The sequence below is a fragment of the Perca fluviatilis genome, chromosome 14 (genome assembly GCF_010015445.1).
Source record: "Perca fluviatilis chromosome 14, GENO_Pfluv_1.0, whole genome shotgun sequence".
NCBI classification, from domain to species: domain Eukaryota; kingdom Metazoa; phylum Chordata; class Actinopteri; order Perciformes; family Percidae; genus Perca; species Perca fluviatilis.
Genome location: NC_053125.1, coordinates 30628342 through 30652460, shown reverse-complemented (window position 1 = coordinate 30652460; position 24119 = coordinate 30628342). Strand labels below are relative to the sequence as shown.

At 40.2% G+C, this 24119-nt stretch overlaps 1 protein-coding gene across 1 annotated transcript in view; it reads left to right on the top strand.

Moving 5' to 3' along the window:
- Nucleotides 1-23152, top strand: part of LOC120572837 — a 49374-nt gene extending 26222 nt beyond the window's left edge. Inside the window, exons 2-6 of the mRNA XM_039822318.1 lie at nt 15409-15444; nt 15970-16233; nt 17077-17112; nt 22320-22649; nt 22831-23152. Coding sequence (XP_039678252.1) covers nt 15409-15444; nt 15970-16233; nt 17077-17112; nt 22320-22649; nt 22831-23003 — 839 coding nt within the window. The 3' untranslated portion in view covers nt 23004-23152. The remainder of the gene's footprint in view (nt 1-15408; nt 15445-15969; nt 16234-17076; nt 17113-22319; nt 22650-22830) is intronic.
- Nucleotides 23153-24119: the final 967 nt, after the last annotated feature.

Genomic DNA, 24119 nt, shown 5'->3' with positions numbered 1-24119 from the left:
CTTCTACTTTTACTAAAGTAAACATGTCTCTGGTTATTTGTACTTTTACTTAAGTACTGAGATTCAGTACTTCCTCCACCACTGCTTCCATCCATCTTCGTCCGCTGATCCGGTTTACTGACATGCTTTCATTTAATCAAAAAAGTTAAATATCTTTGGATTTATTGTTGCATGTCTCATATAGCTTTCTCCCATGCAGTTTGATTGCTATATAACCCTAAAAAAGTCAGCACATTCTTTTAAAAGCAGGCTCCCACACAGCTGGGTGTGGTTAAAGGTGACTTTCACAGCCTGACTATTGGGAATTTCTGACACTCAAAGTCAGCAAATCTGCCAAAATCTGTTACGTGACTTTTTTGTTGTGGTGCACAACTAGTTCGGGCCAAAATCTGTTGTGAACCTAAATTGATATACGGCCAGATCAAAATTTACAAGGGGCGGATTTGGCCCCCGGCCTTGAGTTTGACACATGTGCTGTAGGGTCTCCCATGGTAAGATGGTCCCCAGACGAGGTCAGACAGAGAGAGATTTATTTCAAATGTCCACCTTTTAAGAATGCCCTTAATCATTTATTTTGTAGATTTGTATTAGTCCTTTGTGGTTGTTTTATTGATAATGCTTCTTCTAGAAGTGTTATGTTGTTTTGAGCTTCATCAGTCATCATCAAGTGACAGAGTCCTGTCTTTTTTAAAGGGTGTTTTAAGAGCACTTCACTTAATTTGTAAAATTGAGAAGTGAAATTAATCTACAACGAATGGGAGTAACACGTTTTAACAGTGTTTCGAATAGGAATACATATACAGTGGCCTTTGCGAAAGTATTCCCTTATGAACGTTTCGACCTTTTGCCACATTTTAGGCCTCAAACATAAAGATATAAAACTGTAATTTTTGTGAAGAATCAACAACAAGTGGGTCCCAATTATGAAGTGGAACGAAATTCATTGGCTATTTCAAACTTTTTTAACAAATAAAAAACTGAAAAATTGGGCGTGCAAAATTATTCAGCCCCTTTACTTTCAGTGCAGCAAACTCTCTCCAGAAGTTCAGTGAGGATCTCTGAATGATCCAATGTTGACCTAAATGACTAATGATAATAAATAGAATCCAGCTGTGTGTAATCAAGTCTCCGTATAAATGCACCTGCTCTGTGATAGTCTCAGAGGTCCGTGTAAAGCGCAGAGAGCATCATGAAGAACAAGGAACACACCAGGCAGGTCCGAGATACTGTTGTGGAGAAGTTTAAAGCCGGATTTGGATACAAAAAGATTTCCCAAGCTTTAAACATCCCAAGGAGCACTGTGCAAGCGATAATATTGAAATGGAAGGAGTATCAGACCACTACAAATCTACGAAGACCCGGCCGTCCCTCTAAACTTTCAGCTCATACAATGAGAAGACTGATCAGAGATGCAGCCAAGAGGCCCATGATCACTCTGGATGAACTGCAGAGATCTACAGCTGAGGTGGGAGACTCTGTCCATAGGACAACAATCAGTCGTATACTGCACAAATCTGGCCTTTATGGAAGAGTGGCAAGAAGAAAGCCATTTCTTAAAGATATCCATAAAAGTGTTGTTTTAAAAGTTTGCCAAAAGCCACCTGGGAGACACATCTAACATGTGGAAGAAGGTGCTGTGGTCAGATGAAACCAAAATCGAACTTTTTGGCAACAATGCAAAACGTTATGTTTGGCGTAAAAGCAACACAGCTCATCACCCTGAACACACCATCCCCACTGTCAAACATGGTGGTGGCAGCATCATGGTTTGGGCCTGCTTTTCTTCAGCAGGGACAGGGAAGATGGTTAAAATTGATGGGAAGATGGATGGAGCCAAATACAGGACCATTCTGGAGAAAACCTGATGGAGTCTGCAAAAGACCTGAGACTGGGACGGAGATTTGTCTTCCAACAAGACAATGATCCAAAACCTAAAGCAAAATCTACAATGGAATGGTTCACAAATAAACATATCCAGGTGTTAGAATGGCCAAGTCAAAGTCCAGACCTGAATCAATCGAAAATCTGTGGAAAAAACTGAAAACTGCTGTTCACAAACGCTCTCCATCCAACCTCACTGAGCTCGAGCTGTTTTGCAAGGAGGAATGGGCAAAAATGTCAGTCTCTCGATGTGCAAAACTGATAGAGACATACTCCAAGCGACTTACAGCTGTAATCGCAGCAAAAGGTGGCGCTACAAAGTATTAACTTAAAGGGGGCTGAATAATTTTGCACGCCCAATATTTCAGTTTTTATTTGTTTAAAAGGTTTGAAATATCCAATAAATTTCGTTCCACTTCATGATTGTGTCCCACTTGTTGTTGATTCTTCACAAAAAATTACAGTTTTATATCTTTATGTTTGAGGCCTGAAATGTGGCAAAAGGTCGAGAAAAGTTCAAGGGGCGAATACTTTCGCAGGGCACTGTACATAATGTGCACAATTCATAAAGCAGGTTGTGAAGTGTTTTTTTTTTTGCTTATACCTATGTGTTTACTTACTGCCTCTTTTGAACAATTGAACTGCATGTTTGATAAATCTCAGTCCATCAGGTCTATACTTGGATCTGGTTTATCTTATTGGAGCTGCTCCTGAATCACTGCATATTAAAGAATGAGTTGTCTGGTTCACTCTCCTCTACCTACCAAAGCACCCATGATAACTGATTTATTTAGAACAGCTTTTAATGCATAATGATTGCATTGTGACTTTTTCCTTTATTCTTCCTATTTTATGTATTTTCTGATTTTACTGTATGTTGTGTTTTTATTATTGTTCCATGATATGAAGGACTTTGGATACCTGCTGGTTGCTGGAAAGGGCTATATGAATACATGTTGATTGATTTTAAAAATAAACACCTTTTTGATGCTTTTTCTGACATTTATATTCCGTTCCTCAACACTTTTGATGCTTTTTTCTGTGTTTTTGTTGCTTCTTTTATGTTTTTAATGCTTTTCTTGCCCAACCACCAAGTTATTACCACTAGGTTTACACTTTATTTTTGGAATTTATGGACAATAATCCTCATTTGTAGGTAATGGTACCTAGATTTTGAGTAAAAAAACTAAAATGATGAAATATTTAGACTTAGATATTAGAGAAACGTATGTTGATGGATAATCAGAGACTTCAAAGAGTCAAAGTTTTGTCAGAATACAGTTTTGAAACCGTTTCAATTTTTTTGAAATGCCAAAACTTGAAGAAAACATCAAAAATTCAATAAAAGTAGTGATATCTTGCAAAGAGCTTTGAATGGAATCCATCTAATTTTTGGGTAATATTTCTGATTTTGAAATTTTGAAAAGGGGTCGAATAGGACCCGAGGACAACATGAGGGTTAACATTTATGTAAACAGGTAATGTTAATAAGCGTCTCATTCTCAAGAGAGACTTGTTTGCGACAATACCACAACAATCAGTTACAGACAGACAGGTTGAAGTATCTCTGAATGCACGCCGGCACCATACTTCAACTGTTTACTCTTCCCTCCCTGGGAATACGTGTCTTCCTTATGCCACATTTGATAACCACACACACACACACACACCTGATCATACCAATCGTATCAAGTTAGAGTGTACACATTACAGTTATTACTGTTTTTCATTGTTTTCATTTAGATCATCAAGGCTATAAATACATATTTGATCTCTCGATTGGTTAGCAATATAAAGCAGGGTCGTACAGGAGGCCATCGCTTCATATCAGGTATTAGTTGGCTTTTAAATTCATGTCCTCAATAAAGCTTGACTAAACTGTAACTCTGAAAGTGAGGTCTGCATGTCTGGGCTTGTCCTGTTATCAGATATGACAAAGTGTTGATGAACTACAGACAGCATTAATAAGGATGTGGTTTAAAATTGTTCAAAGCACAATCCCCCACTGTCTGTCTGACTAAGGGTTTGGTTAAAGGTGAAAAGTGCCTTTTATTGTCATTCCATAAGCATACACAGAGAAATGGAGTTTGAACTTCTGCTCTAACCTAACCTAGCCTACATGTTTTTGCTGGTTTTGCCACTTCCTGTGTTGGTGATACATATTGAATGAAATAAGAACAGGTCACTCAGGTTTCAGATCACAGCAAACACAACAGAGTCCAAATACAGTATGTCAGCTGCTGTTAACTCAGAACTGATCAGAAATGTCAAACACTGACTGTGTGTTAGCTTTAATAAAGAAACATGAAGCTGTTTCTAGTTGTGTTTCCTGCTGTAAGCAGAGGGAACAGCAGCCTCCTGTTCTGCACACAATCTTTAGTGAGCAATCAAACACACAGCACTTTGCATCATTTACAAAAGCTGACATAGCAAACAAAAAGTAAAAGAATTACAAGCTGTTACAGTTCAAAGTGCTTTTTGTTGAAGTTAGTGTTACAATGAATAAAAGTATTGTTTGAACTCATTGTTAAAAGCATTAAAGCATGGTTTCCTTTCTGTGAATTTACACATATGGCATTTGGTCATTCAAAAAGGATGATTAAACGCGCTAGTACCCGGATGTTGGACATATTCATCAGTAATCAGTTAGCAATTTAGAAATTATATTCACCATCCAATAACACAAACAATTATGAACAGTTTCTGCTCAATAGCTCAATAGCTAAAAGAAATTGATACAACAAGTTTGTTTTGTTTTTTTGTTTTTACTCATTGATCTTTGCAGCCACTGATACAGTGAAGCTGAACAACTAATCAGTGTGATTTCTTTTACAGATGGGCTCGCCGCCAATTAAACATGCTCAATCACCTGCAAAGCTAATGACGAGGGCCTGGTACTGTGTGAAGAGAGAATAAAAAACTTGACAGCTAAAGAAAGTTAAAAACATGACTCACTGCAGAATCTAAGGAAATATCTGCTACTGAGATCAGTTCAACATCTACAAGTCAAACCGTGGAGATCCACAGGGAAGCGTCTTGCGTCATTTACTGTTGCTGATTTACGGAGGACTCGAAACATTCAAGCTTCTTCTCAGATCAGCTTAGAAGTGATAGTCGGTGGTGACAGCAGTGATGACATCATCATAGTCATCATCCAATCCCTCCTCAGCCTGGGTGGGCGGGGTCGTCACCACGGAGACGGGCAGGTCATCTCCTACAGTCTGAGCAGGTTAGAAATAAATTGTAGATAATTGATTTGCTGTTAACACAAGAAGTGTCTAGTTAGAAACAACAGCCAATCATCAACATTAAAGTGGTGGTATGAGATAGATAGATAGATAGATAGATAGATAGATAGATAGATAGATAGATAGATAGATAGATAGATTAAATAGATAGATAGATAGATAGATAGATAGATTAGATAGATAGCTTGATTGTAAGTAAATTATTTAAAGTCTTAGCTGTGGCCCTGACTTAATATAAAGACACCATGATGAAAGTAGAGATGCAGTACAGACAGAACACCACCAGGTGGCAGACCAGTCTGAACAGAAGGCAGTCTGAGGCTGGGGGTGGAGCTGAGGTTGGTCAGAGCAGTTCAATACCCCCATTTCCTCTGTGGAGGGGGGTGCAGCAGCCGTGTGGTTTCTCCTCCTGCAGTTGATCGGACAGTTAGTCTCTAGTTAGTTTATAATTGCAGAGATGAACGTTGTTAAGAAGGAAGTGAACTTACATGCCTCTGTAGCTCGCTGCTCATCTCTGCGGCAGGATACATGAGCTGCTTCTAGCATCAACACACCCTACTACTGCATTCTGGGTAATGTAGGCACCAGGTTTTAACAAGACAGAAGAATGTGTAGAATAAAGAAGACAATATCTCTCATTCTGCTGCATCGATTTTGATCCTTTTTAAAAAAAAAAACTATCTATCTTGAGTCCAACAGTGTTAAAGCAGTTAGTTTTTCTTCTCTTCACTTTCTGTTATGGTTCTGTGCCTTGTTTTAAAAGTGAATGTATCTGCTTTGTTTAAACTAAACCAACTTTTTTTCTCACACTGTTAAACGTGTTGCCCTGTTTCTCACACTGTGGAGGAAACCACAACACTGAGCCAAAGTCAGACAGGAAGGAGGATGGTTTACTTGATGCTATGACTATGAAGTGAAAAAAGTGTAGACATAATTTCACCAACTGTTAGGATGGAGGACACGTCTCTACTCTGGCTGCTCTGTAAGTAAACTCTGTGAGCATGTCTAAAACCATCAGCTAAAAGAAATACAAGAAAAACTCAAGAAAATTCTCCTCAATGTTAACTTAAATATGTGAGAATTTCATTTCCAAAGGTTGTGTAAATGATTTTCCATCCAGTATTCAGACATTTAACTTTAAATGTGTTTTTGTGTCACAAACTCAAACTGATATGAGGTTAATTTCTCTTCAGTTCTGACCTCATTGCTGAGCAGCACAACAAACCAAGGTCAGTAAATGTTTTTTTTCTATATATGCACTGAACAAAATTATAAATGGAACACTTTTGTATTTGCCCCCATTTTTCATGAGCTGAACTCAAATATCTAAGATGCAGATTTGGTGCCTTTGGTTTGGGAGACCTGGGTTCAATTCCCACTGCGATAAATTAACCAATGTGTCCCTGAGCAAGACACTTAACCCCTAGTTGCTCCAGAGGCGTGCGACCTCTGACATATATATATAGCAATTGTAAGTCGCTTTGGATAAAAGTGTCAGCTAAATGACATGTCATGTAGAAAAAGTCTTAGATCTTTGAGTTGAGCTCATGAATAATGGGGGCAAAAATAAAAGTGTTCCTTTTATAATTTTTGTTCAGTATATGTAGAAGTTAAGTATTCAATTTTTGGCCTATAGCTTTTCATACATTATATTATATTCACACATTATGTATGTGCGTGGGGGTAGGAGGTCAGGGTGGACGGCTATGTCAAAACAAACTACAGGTCTGCAGGTTTCATCCAATAGATCCATGTTCGTTCAACTTCTGTGACATTATTACATTTACTACTTAACTTACATTCAAAAGAAAAATGTAAATCTCACTCTTTAACTTATGTAAGAAATGTTTCACTGGATAGAATATATGGATATGGACTTAAATGACACTTATTTTCCATTTATTGTTAGAAGGAACTTTTGTGGTACATGGTTAAGTGGTTTCTTCCAGTCTATATTACTGAAAAAAATGACTCCCTCACATGGCCAGAGCAGTGTCACATCAACTGATTTCTTTAAACACCACACACTCCTCCCTCCAGTCTCTCTGACTGTGAGTCCCAGCAGCTCTCAGATGTTTCCAGGACAGTCTGTCTCTCTGAGCTGTGAGGAGGACGACAGCTCTGCTGGATAGACTCTGAGGAGGAACATGAGTGATAAAACCGGGACTCAGTGTGGAGATGGCTGGGGAAAAACTGATGGTTCGATCTGTAAAATCAGCCACATGGTCTCATGGCACAGTGGACTTTACTGGTGTGAGTCCAGAGAGGGAGCAACCAGTAACAGCATCAACATCACTGTCACTGGTAAGATCAGACTGTGGAGTCAGTATTGATGAAGCTGTGTGTGAATGGATGACATGCTGTAGTTTGTCTCTGTGTTGAGGTGGACCAGTGATCCTGCAGAGTCCTGTCCTCCCTGTGATGGAGGGAGAAGACCTCACTCTGACCTGTAAAACAAAGACGTCCTCCAACCTCCCAGCTGATTTCTATAAAGATGGCTCCTTCATCAGGACTGAGCCTGCAGGTCACATGACCATCCACCATGTTTCCAGGTCTGATGAAGGCCTCTACAAGTGCAACATCATCAGTGATGGAGAGTCTCCACCCAGCTGGGTCTCTGTCTCAGGTGAGGAGGTTACCTTTGATTTCAGGAGTTCATTCATTCAGATATTCACCTGACAGCTGATTCTCTCTACAGAGAAACCAAAGACCACAAGCACTCCTTCAAGCTCTCTGCCGCCCCCTTACACAACCGCAGAACCCCTCCCCCTTGTGGTCAGACTGGTTTGCCACCTGGTGGTGTTCTATCCGTACTGCATCTCCACTTTAATCATTTTCTTTTAAAACCACATTCAATCCAACAGGTGTTGATGGTTGACAGTTGTCTCCAACAAAATTCTTCATCTGATAAATTGTCTACATCTTCTTTCTAACCTGCTCTGACTGTAGGAAACGGCCTACCTGTCGCCATAGTGATGACCTCCCCCACCCAGGCTGAGGAGGGATTGGATGATGAATATGAGAATGACATCACCGCTGTCACCAGAGAGCATCACTTCTGAACTGATCTGTAAAGAAGCTGAAATCTCCGTAATCTCCCCCGGCCATCTTGATATAATTATGATTTAAACATATTCAATAGGAAATCATTGCTTTAAGTTTGAATTGCTTCTTTACTGCCAGCCACAGGTATTCCTGTAATCCTGAATATTTTATATTATAATAATAAAGCTTTTTTTTCCGTAGTTTTTCATGAAATTGATCTGCATTACTTTCTGTCTTTTACAGGATTTGTATTTCAGTTCTCAGTTCAGTCAGTGTCTTTAACGTCAGCTGAATGAGACGCTCATTGTAAAAATGTGTTTGGATGAAAGCATCAGATCAGTTGAGTCAGACAGCCAGCAGGTGGCAGCACAGCACCTTCTCTTTCTTTACACATGCTCAGTTCAGCTCACAGTTCACTCTGTTGGCTCCCTCTGTGTTTTCCATCTTAACTTTTTAATTAATTCATCACTGAATGAGTATTTGGGTATACATGCAATTTAATGTCCCAAATTAGCCCTAACCCCCTAACTGTTAAACAGCACAGGTGGTTTAACAGGTTCATAATTAATTAAGGACACTAAACTGCACGTATACCAAGTATTTGAATATTATATTTTAGTAAAAATGAACTTAAGTAAAAATAAAAAACTGAGGAAAATCCAAAACAATGTTTACTGTGTGTTCCAGTGATAAAATAAAGATCATTAACATGTCTAAACACACACATGACATCACACCACAGTGTCCAAACACACAAATTAATACATCAAAAAAACAAAAAAAAAAAAAAAAAAAAAACACTGAAACATTTTTCAAAAAAATCCAAAACAAAAATTAAGGTGAATTACTGTGCTGTTAACATTATTAATAACAATATTAAGCTGCATGGCATCAACACAGAGATATGTAAACAATATAAACTCTGGCAGCTTCTGACAAAAACACACACAAACACACACAGCAGTGTTTGTTCTTAGTGCACATACACATACACAACATTTTGTTTCCTAGCAACCTTCCTCTGAACAGTACCATCCATCCCAGAGAGGGTGTTGTTGAACTCACCTGTCTGAACGTTAAGTGGAGGATCATCCATCAGCATGTTAGCATTTAGCATGTTAGCCACAACTAACATGCACAACTAGCATGCACTTGTTGGTGAAGTAACATGGCAGTAGGTGTCTTCTTCTTCTTCTTCTTGGTGCATTACCGCCACCATCTGGTGTGGAGGGTGGATCAGGATATCTAATGTAACAGGTGTAACAGTCATTTACACAGGAAGACAGAAACAGACACAAAGCTGAACATGAAATAAACATGAAGATCTAAATGAAAACAATACAAACTGTGAAACACACCTCAGAGAGAAATATTGTACTTTTTACTCCACTACATTCATACATACATACAACCTGAAAACATTAAGAGGAGCAAACTTAATAAGTCAGTAGACGCACATAACTTAATATGTAAAACATTCTTCACAATGACTACCCCCCTTTTCACTGGCTTTATTTTGCTCATTTGAAAGGTAGGGTGAACTATCATGGTCCTAGGGAGGCTTAGGGTGCTGAGCATCTGAGCAGTTGGTCCATTTTACTGAACCCTGATAGTCCAGTTGGATAGTCCAGTTGATTTGGGGCTGTGTGAAAGCTTTTCGAACTCTAATATGGACCAACAACCAAACTGTCGTCCGCTTGAAAACGGGGGTCTCTGTTCACTTCCAAGTGCTCTAGTGTTGGGTTCACTTTATGTGAGAACGTGATCCGACCCAAATACAGGATGAGAACCAAAAACAGATTTACTAGCCTGCAATTTTAGCAAGCTGCTTGGTACAGGAGGTGGGGTTCTGGGACGCCAGACAATACAGGCCCATCTCAAGCTCCTGGTTGAGTTGTTCAGATTGCTCATTTGTATAAGTGTGGTATCCATGGCTGACTGACGGCTCTTGGGACTACCAGGGAGTAATGGCACAATTGCATTGTGTGTATGGAGGCAGGGAAGTAGCTTTTGCCTTGTTAAAAACCTCTTTCAAATCCAGGTAACGGGAAGAAACATTTTACAGGTCACTGGCATCCATCACGTAAGCATCAGCGTCATAATCCACCAACACCACCTGGGGACAAAGAGCAGAGGAATAAGACAATGTTACTTCATGTACTTCCTGTTGCACCTGAAGACGTTCAACCTGCCAAAGACAATGATAGTTCACTACTATAGTGCCATTATCAAGTCCATTGGGACCATCTGGTACTCTGCTGCCACTGCCAAGGACAGCGTATCATTGGCTGCAATCTGACGTCCCTCCCAGGCTTGTACGCGTCCAGGACCGTGATGACCCTCCTGGACATGTACACCTCCAGCTGACCTCCCTTTATACCATGAACACTACATTTTACATTAATGCAAATCTATTGCAAATATTGTTATTTTGACCACACCAAAACACCAAGGCACATTCCTTTTGTGTGCAAACCTGATTTGATTTTTGAAGTGTATTTGATAGCGTGCAGCTACACAGTTTATTTTAGTCTCTTTCTGACCACATTCAGTGGTTAAAACAGAGGCATGCTTTCAGGCACCCAGGTACAACCCCCCCACCACCTTGTTCACTTCCTCTCAACTAAACCACGGCCATCTACATGGAGATACAGCTGGTTGATTTGAAAATCATTAAGTTATTTTTTAATGAATCTCAGAGATTCAAATAATAATTGTGAATCTTTGTGAAAAGAGAACGTTCACCTCAGGCATTAAAACAATGTTGACATCGTTTTATTTACATTGAGTCATTTTTCATCTCAACCTCATTTAGTTTTTCTTCTCTCCACTTCATGTTATGGTTCACTGACCTATTTTAAAAGTGAATGTATCTGTTTCATGGAAACTTAACACAACTTGTTTTCTCAGAGTGTGTGCAGAGGAAACCACAGCACTGCCAGTCACAGTCACAGAGGAAGGAGGAGGGTTTACTTGATGCAACTAGGAATTGTGACCAGGTCAGGCTTTTTCAGAAGTAGTGTGAACACTCAAATCTAGCCCAGATCAGATTTTTTTCAGATCAGATTCAGGCCACTTCCATATGTGGTCCTGAATCCGACCCAGATCAGATTTTTTTCAATCTGGCCACAGTGTGAACAACCAAGGCGGATTTGATGTGACTTTTACCTCAATAACCCTTGCTGTGCCCTCTTTCCCCGCGGGGAGGGGCGGGGCTCCCTGCTCACAGTGAGGCTGTCAACCAGGGCGAACTGTTCTCAGTGCACCCCAACCGCGTCTGAGGTGGGATCCCGGTCCCTCGGGGTCGGGTGCACTACCGGCCCGTCTCGCCCGCACCGTGGCAATCTGATATACGTGAAGACAATCAAAAAACACAGGAGATATCTTGGAGCCATTTCGCCTCCTCCTCCCTGTACGACTTTCACCCCCCCAGTTACATCTCAACTGGCATGGGAAAACTAAATTTATCAGGAGAGTTTTAGGGTGACCTTGTAGCCCTTATCTGTTCAGACATACAGTGCTCACATTATCTCATTATTCTCACTTAGTTAGAATCAGAATCTACATGTGGGAATGAGATAAACTCCCTTTCAGCATTGTGAGAGAAACTTAAACAGAAATAAGACAAAAATATAAAGAATCATGCTTAAATGTAATTTTGCCATTACATGGACAATAAAACAAAAGATACTAAATATAATATCAACATGAATGTACTAAGGGATGTATAAGCATGAGATGCTTGCAGTGACAGGGAAGGGACTGACCTGTGACTCAGTATGTATGGTAAGGTGCTCTATGAGAGTGTGTGTCGTGGTGGTAGTGCAAATAAGTCCAATAGTGCATGGATAACGTCTAGAGAAAAAGAAGAAGAAGAAGAAGAAGAAGAAGAAGAAGAAGGAAAGGGTTTTATGTGTAACTGTATGCTCACATCTTAAATGGAACTGCCTATGGTTGCAAAATGAATTTCATTGTGAACTGACAATACGGTCGCATCGTATCTTAGCTATTTCAGAAAATGTCATGACAAAACTTTATTTATTTGCGACACTAGAGAGAATCTAGGTTTTTATAACTCTGAATTTTGTATCTCTACATGAGGACAGGACAAAAAGACTTCTTTCCCTTCATGTCTGTAAAGAAATGACCACTATCACGAATAAACAGATATGTAAATAATCCTCTTTAAGAATATCTGATCACAAACAACAATGTTCATCTCTATGGATGTAGTTTCCTGTCTACTGCAGAGGAAACCAGACATTAAAGCACACAGAGGAAATGTGTGGTTTTAGCAGCTCTGAGTCTAGCATTCAAAGTGATTGGTGTCACATCACCAACAGGTATGATGGCACGAACATCTCTGCAATGGCTGATCTGTAAGTACACAATGTTCTTTTATAATTTTTGACCTTATATTGCTGTGCAGAGAAGACTGAAGGCGAGATAATATCAGCTGGAAAACTTTGGCTATTATAACATCTTGACATTTATTGATTAGTGTGAGCAAAACAAAAAAGAAAGGTATAAAGCAAGTAAGATGTAACTAATTAATTAGGGGGGAGAGACATGTAGCAAAGGGGCCGCAGGTCAGAGTCAAACCCAGGCCTGCTGCATCGAGGAGTAAACCTCCACACATGGGCAACCACTCTACCAACTGAGCTATCCACGCACCTATTGTTAGATATTTTTAAAGCATTTTAAAAATAGTCCAAGTCGCAGAATTTATACCAACTCAAAGGAGCTGTTTTCTTTGCTGTTATGTATGTTCTGTTCAAGGTATCATTAAATGGGTGATAGAATGATTATATAGGGTATTTCACACTATTCCTTAAGGTCTCCTATTGGGGTATGTAACATTGGTTGGGCTGAAAATGGCCTGGTTCATATTTTATTAGCCCTTATGCCTCCCTATGTTTTGACCCTATTTGTAACAAGAGCTTTTCTTCCAAATATGGTATGCTCATGAATATTTAGATGAGCTGCGCGCTGACTGGTTAAGCGAATCCACACACACATTAGAGACTCAACAGAATCTCATATTCTAGACACTGCAATGTTTTGTTACCAAATTCACTTCTGAGACTTTTTTAAGCGAGAAATCAACTATATAAAGCTCAAATATGGGCCGTCACAGCATGTATATTACAGGTTCCCCAAGGTCTTACAAAGCTTAGCTAAAACTTGTCCGATTTCAGATTTCAATTTAATGCATTTTTGTGAATTTCAGAGGTCTCGTTAAGAGGAGTCTAGCTAGCTCTCATTGATGAACTCCAGCTCACCGCGGGCTCTATCAATGAGACTCGTAGACAAGAGGCGTTTATTTCTCCAATCATTTGTCTAAATAACTCAACACACATATCCATTATAAGATTAACTGGAACCTGCAGTAAGAGACTGCGGGAGTAACAAGCTCGCTGACCACGCTCTCAGTCACACACCGGCCGGCCGGTAGCAGGAAGAGGGGGGGAGAACAGCGAGCTGCAGGCCCTGGAACTCTGTCAGGGCAGCGGCATTTGGTAGTCCAGTCACCCAGAAAGGGTGAGTTTGCACGCTTATTGAGCACCGCGGGCTGCCGGCCGTGACGGAGCTCAATCGAGCTCACAGCAGGCCGGGGTCTGTGAAGGAGGACAAGCAGTGCGGCGATGTAGCAACCCAGGCAGCACCGGCCGCTGAACTCCGACACACAGTCGGACACAATTTGCAATTAGTCATCAATTTTCATAAAACAGCTCATATTTGAGCTTTACATTGTTGATTTCTCGCATAAAAAAGTTTAAGAAGTGAATTTTGTAATGGAATAGCAGAGATCTGCGCGACCTAGATTCGGAAGACTACCTGATCTCAGGTCAGTTGTGTACCCTATGTAAATGTTGGGGCATGACCATTCTCTTAATACATCCATGGGTGTGACAAAGGTACAGGTCCTGGGATGCTGATGTCAACTTTTAGCTTTGTTGAGATTCGCCCGTTTTCAGCGGCAGTTTCAAAATATGAGATTTTCATAGTAAAGGAGTGTCAATGGGATTTTGAGCTTCTATGTATGTCCTATTTATTAGGGATGAGCGAGTACAGCATTATCTGTATCTGTATCTGTTAACCATATGAATTATCTATATCTGTATCTGTACTCGGACTGGGCGGGGCCTACCCCGGAAGTGGGCGGGATTTAACCCGGAAGTGGGTCGGTTGTCTTGAAATGGGCGGGGTATGTTATTTTAAGCATGCAATTGATATGGGTTGATCAGAAATTGTTATATTTATTGCTGATTAGAAAACTATTTAGATGACAGCATCAGCATTGAGCTTCAAATCAATGGTTTTCATCAGATCAATGGTTTTGATCACGATAACAAACAATTTATACCACTACTTCTTTTATTTTTTTAATAATATACAGCAAGAAAGTGTCAGACACTCAGTGCATGAAGTAAAAAAAAACTGGTTAGAGCCAGCAGACGGTTTAAAAAAAAAAAAACTCCGATGACCGGCAGAGAGAGGGAGAGAGAGAGTGTGTGTGTGTGTGTGTTTGTGTGTGTGTGTGTGTGTGTGCGTGTAGCTAATTCATTTGTAATATAGTTTTATATCACTAATATTATTTTTTTATGAAATACAGCAAGAAAGTGTCAGACACTTAAAAGAAAAAAAATCTCCGACAGGCAGAGACACAACGCGAGTCACATTCTACCAAGCACCACGTCTGAACAAACCCCACGTTTACCAGAACTCTACTGGTTAATAAGTAAGTACTACAAACCGAAGTAAAAAACAAACCTGAAGCTGAAGCAACCCTAAATGTTAACGGAAAAGACCCGCGAACATGAGTGACTGAGGGAGAAACCGAGAGTGTTCTGTGTGTGAGTGAGCAGAGCGGAGCGGGACACAGCAACACAATAAATCTGTATGTGTGTAGGGGAGGGGCGCTGGGACTACTAGCCTATCACAGAACGCAGACACAGTCAGCTACCCAATGAGGATTTTTATTCAATCCGAGCACAGATATAGACTCGTATTACTCGTATAATACTCGTACTCTGCAAAAGTGCTTTATCCGTACCGGATACTCGTTTCAGCCGAGTATCCGGCTCAACTCTACTATTTACCCACCGAACTGTCGTTATTCAACTATGAGAAGGTAAAATCGGTTTTGCAATCTATCACCCCTTTAAAAAAAAAAAAGTCTGGCCATTTAGCAAGGACTCTGACCTCTAACCTGAGGTTCATTTCTCTTCAGTTCTGACTTCACTGCTGAGCAGCACCACAAACCAAGGTCAGTACACATCTTCTATTACATCTGAAACTCCCTGATTCAGTCCGAGAAACCCTGATAGAAGAGTTCGAGCTGAGGACGCATGACATCAGACGTTACGTAAATCATATTATATAGGACACAAACACAATCAGCACTTTTCTCAGCTGAATGTGTCAGAGCGGAAGTGAGCCAAAGATCGTCTGTCTACTAGACGCTGCTGTGATAAAACAGACTGTAGTGAAATAAAATGGGGAAAACCCCAAACTTCTCTCTACAAATACAAAATATAGAGTCAGTACACAACATGTTCATCCCTCAGCCGATCAATCAGCTTCATCTCATGTCAGTCAGTGAGGAACATTGTCACAGAAAGTAAGTGTACAGGACTGGAGTGAGTTAACAAGTTATCCTAATGCATAATTTTTAATGGGACTTCAAATATCAAACATCTGAAATCTGTCTTCAGTCTCCACACAAACAGGTTTGGGCTCCAGTCTTTTTTCCAGAAGTAATTTAGTGTTTTCTAAACCCTCCTCCCTCCAGTCTCTCTGACTGTGAGTCCCAGCAGCTCTAAACTGTTTGAAGGACAGTCTGTCTCTCTGAGCTGTGAGGAGGACGACAGCTCTGCTGGATGGACTCTGAGGAGGGACACAACCAGAGAAACCAGGACTCAGTGTGGACCTGATTGGGGAATATCTGCTGGTTCTTCCTGTAACATCAGCTACATGGACCCACTGGAGAGTGGAGTTTACTGGTGTGAGTCCAGAGAGGGAGCAACCAGTAACAGAATCAGCATCAGTGTCACTGGTAAGTACATTTCCAGGATAATTACCGGATGGCCCTCACCTTCCGCTCTCTATGTGTTGTTGTTCTCAAACTGCGCTTCGGGAAACAACAAACTTCGAGCTAACATGCTAAAAATAGCAGGTTTTGAAGAAAATTTGGTTTATTTCTTTTTTATTGTAAAGATTTACAAAGAATATGTTTTGTCCTCTGTAATAAGTTAAGGCAACTGGTCTTGCAGAAATTCTTGAAGATGTGTCTTCTCCTATCCAAGAGACTTCTTCAGTTCAGACTGACTAGTGGGGAATCCCAGACATTTAATCTCTAGTGGGTTGTGTCCAGAGGCAGAGTGGCAATCGGGAGAGTCAGGAATTTTAATGTTTCGAGGCTGCAAAGGCCAGGTGGATAAGTTCTAAGCAACACCATCCGGCGGCCTGGTGTGCCGCTGCCTGCGAGGGCCGGTCTGATAATAGTTATACGTTGCAAGTTCTTTGGAACACCATCCGCTGCCCAGCTGCGGGCCACTGGTCAAACTGTGCAGCCTCTGCTCAACCCGTACGGCAGCCACAGCAGACTCTTATTTACTCTCACAACATTGCTGTACAAAGAAGAATGAAGGCGAGATAATATCAGCTGGAAAACTTTGGATATTATAACATCTTACAGTTTACTGATCAGTGTGAGCATTGTGAGATTTGTACTAACTCAAAGGAGCTGTGTTCTTTGCTGTTATGTTTGTTCTGTTAAAGTTCTCATTAAAAGCAAAAGGCTGGCCATTTAGCATGGACTCCATCTTCTCTGAGCTCACAGTTGTTCTGTCTGTCTGCAGTAAAAGCTCAAACTAACCTGAGGTTCATTTCTCTTCAGTTCTGAATTCACTGCTGAGCATCACCACAGACCAAGGTCAGTAAACGTCTTCTATTACATCTTAAACTCCCTGATTCAGTCTGAGAAACCTTTATAGTAGAGTCCGAGCTGAGGACGCATGACATCAGACCTTAGGTTGATCACATTACATAGGACACAAACACAATCAGCACTTTTCTCAGCTGACTGTGTCAGAGCGGAAGTGAGCCGCAGATCCTCTGTCTACGCTGCTGTGATAACAGACTGTATTGAAATAAAATGGGTAAAACCCCCAACTTCTCTCTACAAATACAAACTAAATAGTCAGTACACAACATGTTCAGCCCTCAGCCGATCAGTCAGCTTCATCTCATGTCAGTCAGGGAGGCAGATTGTCAGAGAAAGCAGGGCGATGAACAACGGAAACTGGGGGTGACTGATGGGTAGTGTCGTCTTCTAGACAGGTGGACAAAATCAAATTTGAAAGCAAGGTGCCCGGATGGATGTCCCCAATGTATAGTCTATGTTAATCTGCGCAACGTGTTTGATGAAGTTGGTGTCTTCTCTGGAAAATGAGTAGCGTAGCTATAGGTTTATAGATAGTCAGGATCACGGAGCGTGTGTGTGCTGTTTAACATGTGTAACAGTGTTCAGGGGTTAGGTTTGGCAGTGTGGAAACTCTGTGTGTGTCTCTAATATGTCAATTTCATTCTTGGTATGCATATTACCATTTCTCCTAGTCATATTTTCAATCAGGAGAGACTTTGTTGCAGATATGCAAATATTTATTATAGATGAGCATGATATGAACATGGATAACATGTATACATGAAATGTGCATAGTCTTTGGGGATTAGACTCCATCATAGAAAATATTTAAAGGGGCAGAGAAACAGGCATATTCCCCCCCGATGGAGCCTAGACACTGGTGATGGCAGAGAGGGAACCAGGAGGTCGAACGGAGGACCCGTCCGCCAGAAGGGACTCTGAGAAGACAGCTGATAGCAAGAGAGGGACATTTAAAGCAACATGTCATTCTGTGATTGGATCATGAATATGTGGCCAATTCTGATTGGTTTACTGAAGAGTGCACGCCTCTTAACAGCTGAATAGAATTAGGGAGAAATAGTGGTGATTGCAGTCATAGAAGTCTTCCTGAAGGAATTTGCGCTGAGCTTCATTATATTCTCACTAGTCAGAATAGTAATAAAATAGATCCATAATCAAATTCGAACTAGTTGGAATTGTAGGCGATTTAACTTTGGTTGTACTAGTCTAAACTATTGGAAGCCCATTTCCGCAAATGTGATGAAAAAAGATCACGTCAGTCATGAGAAATATTCCCAACATACTGAGAAAGTATTTCAAAATAATAATATAATAATTTTTTTCAGAAACCTTCTCATAGATTTTAGATATGTGCGATAGAAAGGTATGGCAATTTAATTCAGACCCAGCACATAGCTTGTGTTAAGTAAGACCTCATGAAGTGTAATGTGTCCTTTTTCAAACACACGTTTTATTGTTCAATAAAAACATTGTCCGTTACGCTGATTACACAGTAGTGTAACGGACCCTAGTTCGCAAGTTTTACTGCCACTGTTAAGTGAACGGAGCGCAGCAGGAATAAGACTAAGGGCCGATAAAGCTGTCACAAATGTGGTAACACTTTTTCAAAACTCCACGCAGACTTCGTTTGCTGCAATGTTACAGATACATCTATGTAATAGGCCTATAATAGAACGGTGAGCTGACAGCGACAGGCTGGAGGTTGTAGGGACGGATTTGGAATGGGAGAGGGAGGTAGAGGGGGGTGTTAGGCCCAGTGGTGTAGTCTAAAGCATTTTAGTGGGTATACTGTACTATATAAATATATGGACCAGAATGGACATATGGGGTCTGGGTGTTCTCCCCCAGGGACATTTTTAGTGTCAAAGACTTCATGTCCTGAATTCTGATTCACTTTAAGGCACTAATTTACGGTGGAAATACCTTTATTTAGCCTATATGCAAAGACAAACACATATGACAATTCAAAATGTATCAAAAACATAATGGAAAGTATGTTGTTACGTGACATACGTCACACATTTTTTGACACATTTTTAAGTGGGTATATGGAAATCCTATGTATCACGTAGACTACATCACTGTTTAGGGCTATATTGTGTGAGGTGTGTAAAATGTTCTAAATAAAAAATGTAGATAGGATGAATAGGTTTGGCCTTATTTTAACATCTGATATCATTACCGGTATCAGTAAAAAAAAGTTGACCAGGAAAACCGTGTGTGTGTGAAAAGTAATAAATGAGTTGATGTAATGTTTTGGTTTTTTTTATCGCTAGTTATTCCAGACTCTGACCTTGAAGAAAAATCAGATGCAGACTATTTTATTCTATCACATTGGTGGAAATTGTTTTTCAAAAAAAAAGAACCTAAGATAGGCTATCTTTAAATCATTAAAAATGTATATGTGGCCGTTTTAACATTTAATAGCTGGACTGGATAATGTTTTTATTCATTGCAGATATCCATAATTTTATTCTTCCTAGTCTATATAAAATGTTATTTTAAATATCCCCAAAAATAATTTTGACTAGTAACAATGCAATTGTAGATCTGTTTTTCAGTTTGGATGACATAAATGTGTCCAATTTCTTGTTGTTGTCTTATGAAGTATGTAGTAGTAGAAGTATTTATTAGTAGGATAACCCCTTGAGATGAGTCATCTCATTTTCGAGGGGTCCTTTAATCAATTAAACGGTAAATTGCTGCAAAGCTAATTAAGACTATCAGCTCCACACAACTCTCAGAACTTCAGAAGAGTGTGGCGTCCGCTGACTTTCCTGTGCAGAAAGTGGAGAGAAGATAATTAGCTCTTCTGAAGAGTCATCATGTTTTATAATCTTACGTATCTCCTTGGCTTCTAGCAACTGTGTGTGTGTGTGTGTGTGTGTGCAGCCCGGTCTCATCGAAGTTCGTGTAAATGTGACGTTATTTGAATCTATTGATTCGTGTTCACGGAGACGTTTTTGTCGGTTTTTACGTGGTGGACAACACGAAAATGTAAAGTAATGTATTTCAATGGGAAGCATATTTTGTGGCCACAGCACGAAATTGTAGGGAGTAATATAAAAAGCCGAAAATCCGCGTAGGGAGGTTGGTCGGGGTGGTGGATGGGTCAAACAACACAGGACTTTCACCCGGGCGAGCGGGGATCGCGTCCCGTTTGCGGCGCTTTGTTTCCCGGGGATGGCGTTTACGGCGCCCTTTCCCCGGCGTATAAAGGCGCCCTTTCCCCGCCATTTAAGGTGCCCTTTCCCCGTAAGTTTTTCCTAAACCCAACCTCCGCCATCCCGTTATTGTGGCGTTTTGTCCGGCGTGTTACTGTGGTGCGTCTCCCGGCGTTTAAGGCGCCCTTTCCCCGGCGTTTAAGGCGCCCTTTCCCCGGCGCTTAAGGCGCCCTTTCCCCGTAAGTTTTTTCCTAAACCCAACCTCCGCCATCCCGTTATTGTGGGCGTCCCCAGCGGCGCGTCTGCGAGCCCGTCTTCCGGCGTGTTCCGCGTCCTTTCCCGACAAAATAATGACATTTACACGTAAAAAATAATGTGACATTTACACATAAAAAATAATGTGACATTTACACGTAAAAAATAATGTGACATTTACACATAAAAAATAATGTGACATTTACACATAAAAAATAATGTGACATTTACACGTAAAAAATAATGTGACATTTACACATAAAAAATAATGTGACATTTACACATAAAAAATAAAGTGACATTTACTCGTAAAAAATAAAGTGACATTTACACGTAAAAAATAATGTGACATTTACACGTAAAAAATAATGTGACATTTACACATAAAAAATAATGTGACATTTACACATAAAAAATAATGTGACATTTACACATAAAAAATAATGTGACATTTACACGTAAAAATAATGTAACATTTACACGTAAAAATAATGTGACATTTAACCGTAAAAAATAATGTGACATTTACATGTAAAAATAATGTGACATTTACACGTAAAAATAATGCGTGACATTTACACATAAAAATAATGTGACATTTACACGTAAAAAATAATGTAACATTTACACATAAAAATAATGTGACATTTAACGTAAAAAATAATGTGACATTTACACGTAAAAATAATGTGACATTTACACATAAAAATAATGTGACTTTTACGTAAAAATATAGTGACATTTACACGTAAAAAATAATGTGACATTTACATGTAAAAAATAAAGTGACATTTACTCGTAAAAATAATGTGACATTTACACGTAAAAATAATGTGACATTTACATGTAAAAAACGAAAAACGTCTCCGTGAACACGTATCAATAGATTAAGAATAACGTGGACATTTACACGAACTGCCGTGGAACCGGGTTGGTGTGTGTGTCTGTGTGTGTGTCTGTGTGTGTGTGTGTGTGTGTGTGTGGGGGTGATCACAGAAGGCTTGTATCAAGTGGACGTGCCGACAGTTGTGTTGCCATTACTTAGACTTCCTCATGGGGGAGACAGAAACGCATTATATAAAGCTATAATGCGTTTCTGTCTCCCCCATTCCCACTCGCTAGTGTGTGGAACTGAGAAAGATTACTTTAAAGTGTTTTAGTTGTCCAGCCAATTGAAGTACAGGTAGGACACTGGAAATCTGGCAATTGACTTAGATGTTTTCGTAATTACATTTATAATCTTGAGCTCCAACTTGACTTTTTGACTGACCTCTATTTTGAAGTTACTGAACTCTGTCTTTGTATTGTCTGCAAAATGTCACGCCAAGGCAAAAGGCAGTAACTTCCACATTATCAGTATTTGGTTGGTGATCACCATTTACAAAATAATTATAGTAACACCTGTTTAAAATCTAGTGATCATGGCATATATTTTTGATGGTATGAAATTACTTCTTGCCATCTACTTATTGCTATCCTGTACCCTAACTCAATTTAACTCAATTTGAGCATTCCAAAACAAAGTCAAAGAGCGGTAACTGGTGTTACGTTGTTCTGTCTTTGTTTCAGAGATTAACTATTGACTGTAAGTGATGCACCTCTCAGGTAAACTCAGGATTTAGACAACGGGAACTCTGCGTGAGTTCAGATCAAATGCAGAAAGCAGATCAAATGAGTTTCATGAGTTTACATCCAAACTAATAATTAATTAGTCACATGTGGAGCTGTTTGAAGTTGAACTATATTCCTGACTTCCTGCTTTTCTCTCCGTTTCAGACCCAGAAGAGATAACAGGGAAGGCTGGAGAGGATGTCACTCTTCAGTGTCGGGATCATAGAGGTGGTGACATTGGAAAGTTAGTGTGGAGCAGAACTGACCTGGGGTCAGACGGTTACGTCTTCTTCTTCAGAGAAAACCGCCCCTATGAATACTTGCAGCTCCCCTCATATCGTGGTCGAGTGACCCTTAGCGATCCGGAGATGAAGGACGGAGACGTTTCTGTTGTTCTGAAGAACGTCAGCGTCAACGACACCGGAACATACCAGTGTCGAGTTACAAACGGTGAAGGAGACAAGCACATCAACACCACCAAGCTGACCGTCCCAGGTGAGTTTGTAGCGTTGAGTCTCTGAGTTTATGTGATATTTGTGTTTTCTGAAGAGAACAGCTGCTGTAAGTCAGCAGATAATGTCTGACATTGTCTGAGACTGACGAGAAAAACAGATTCCGTTGTGTTCTTCAGTTTTCTCCTGACAGCTGATTCCTTTCAACTCTTTCTGCTCTGCAGATCACACAGATGGAGACGCTGATGGAAATCGTCAGTGGGTAGTTGGTGTGGTTGCTGGGCTTGTTGTTGCTGGGCTTGTTGTATTTTTTTGTAAAATACAAAATACTCAGTGTTTAATTTTAGCCAGAAAATATTGGAACATCCTCCGAGGTTGGATCCGGAACCTTTTTTAATTGGATCCGGTGTTCTGTCGATGTAGCATACTTTGTCAGAATAGCATACCGGAAGTTTAGTTTTATAGCGGGGTCTGTCAATTTGGCCTACTTTGTCAAAACAGCATACCAGTGTTTGTGAAGGGTATGCTGTTTTGATAACCCCTGGTTTAATAAAAGAAATACAGTTTATAAAAGAGGTATGCTGTTTTGATAGCCCATTGTTTAATGCGATATAACAGCCCGGTCTCATGGAAGTTCGTGTAATTGTGACGTTATTTGAATCTATTGATACATATTCACGGAGACGTTTTTGTCCGGTTTTAACGTGGACAAGACGAAAATGTAAAGTAATGTATTTCACCAGCGCGGGCGCCCTGGCGGTATCCCGCTTATGGAGCGACCTTTTCGGCCGCGCCTCCGGCGTCCTTACCCGAAAATAACGTTACATTTACAAGTCCTAAAATAACGTTACATTTACATGTAAAAATAACGTTACATTTACACGTAAAAAACGAGAGAAAAACGTCTCGGCGTAACGCGTATCAATAGATTAAGAATAACGTGGCCATTTACACGAACTGCCGTGAGACCGGGTTGGATATAATACACCAACACTTACCGCTTGTAATCTTAGGTATGCTGAAATGATGGTTTAAATTTAACGCATGCGCAATCCCACAAATGTCACTGCTGCGCATGCGCATTAACCGAAGGTATCCCATTCTGATGGGTATGGTGTTCCGTTAGAACACCGGCACCTCCTGTGTCACCAGGAAAAATGAATCGCCTACATGAAAAAAAGAACTACTGTTTGTGTAGTGTTCAATGTTGTTATCTGTTTTGTTAGTCTTTATTCCCCCATTGAAGTTCCACAAGAATCTTGTGTTTGCATTTTCCATGCGTTTTGAGGTGAATTTTCAGGGTAGACGGAGGGGGGAGAGGCATATAGGCGTCGATTTTGGTGGGGACGGTTACCTTTAGATTTCGTCATGAGTCATTTTGTACCCACCACTTTTTTTGAAAACCTCAAGCTCAATTTAGTTAAAAAAAATGTCCATAACACATCTAATTATTGAGCAACGGATCCCAAAAAAATCCACAACAATTTCTATCCCCACAGGGCAGGCACAGACA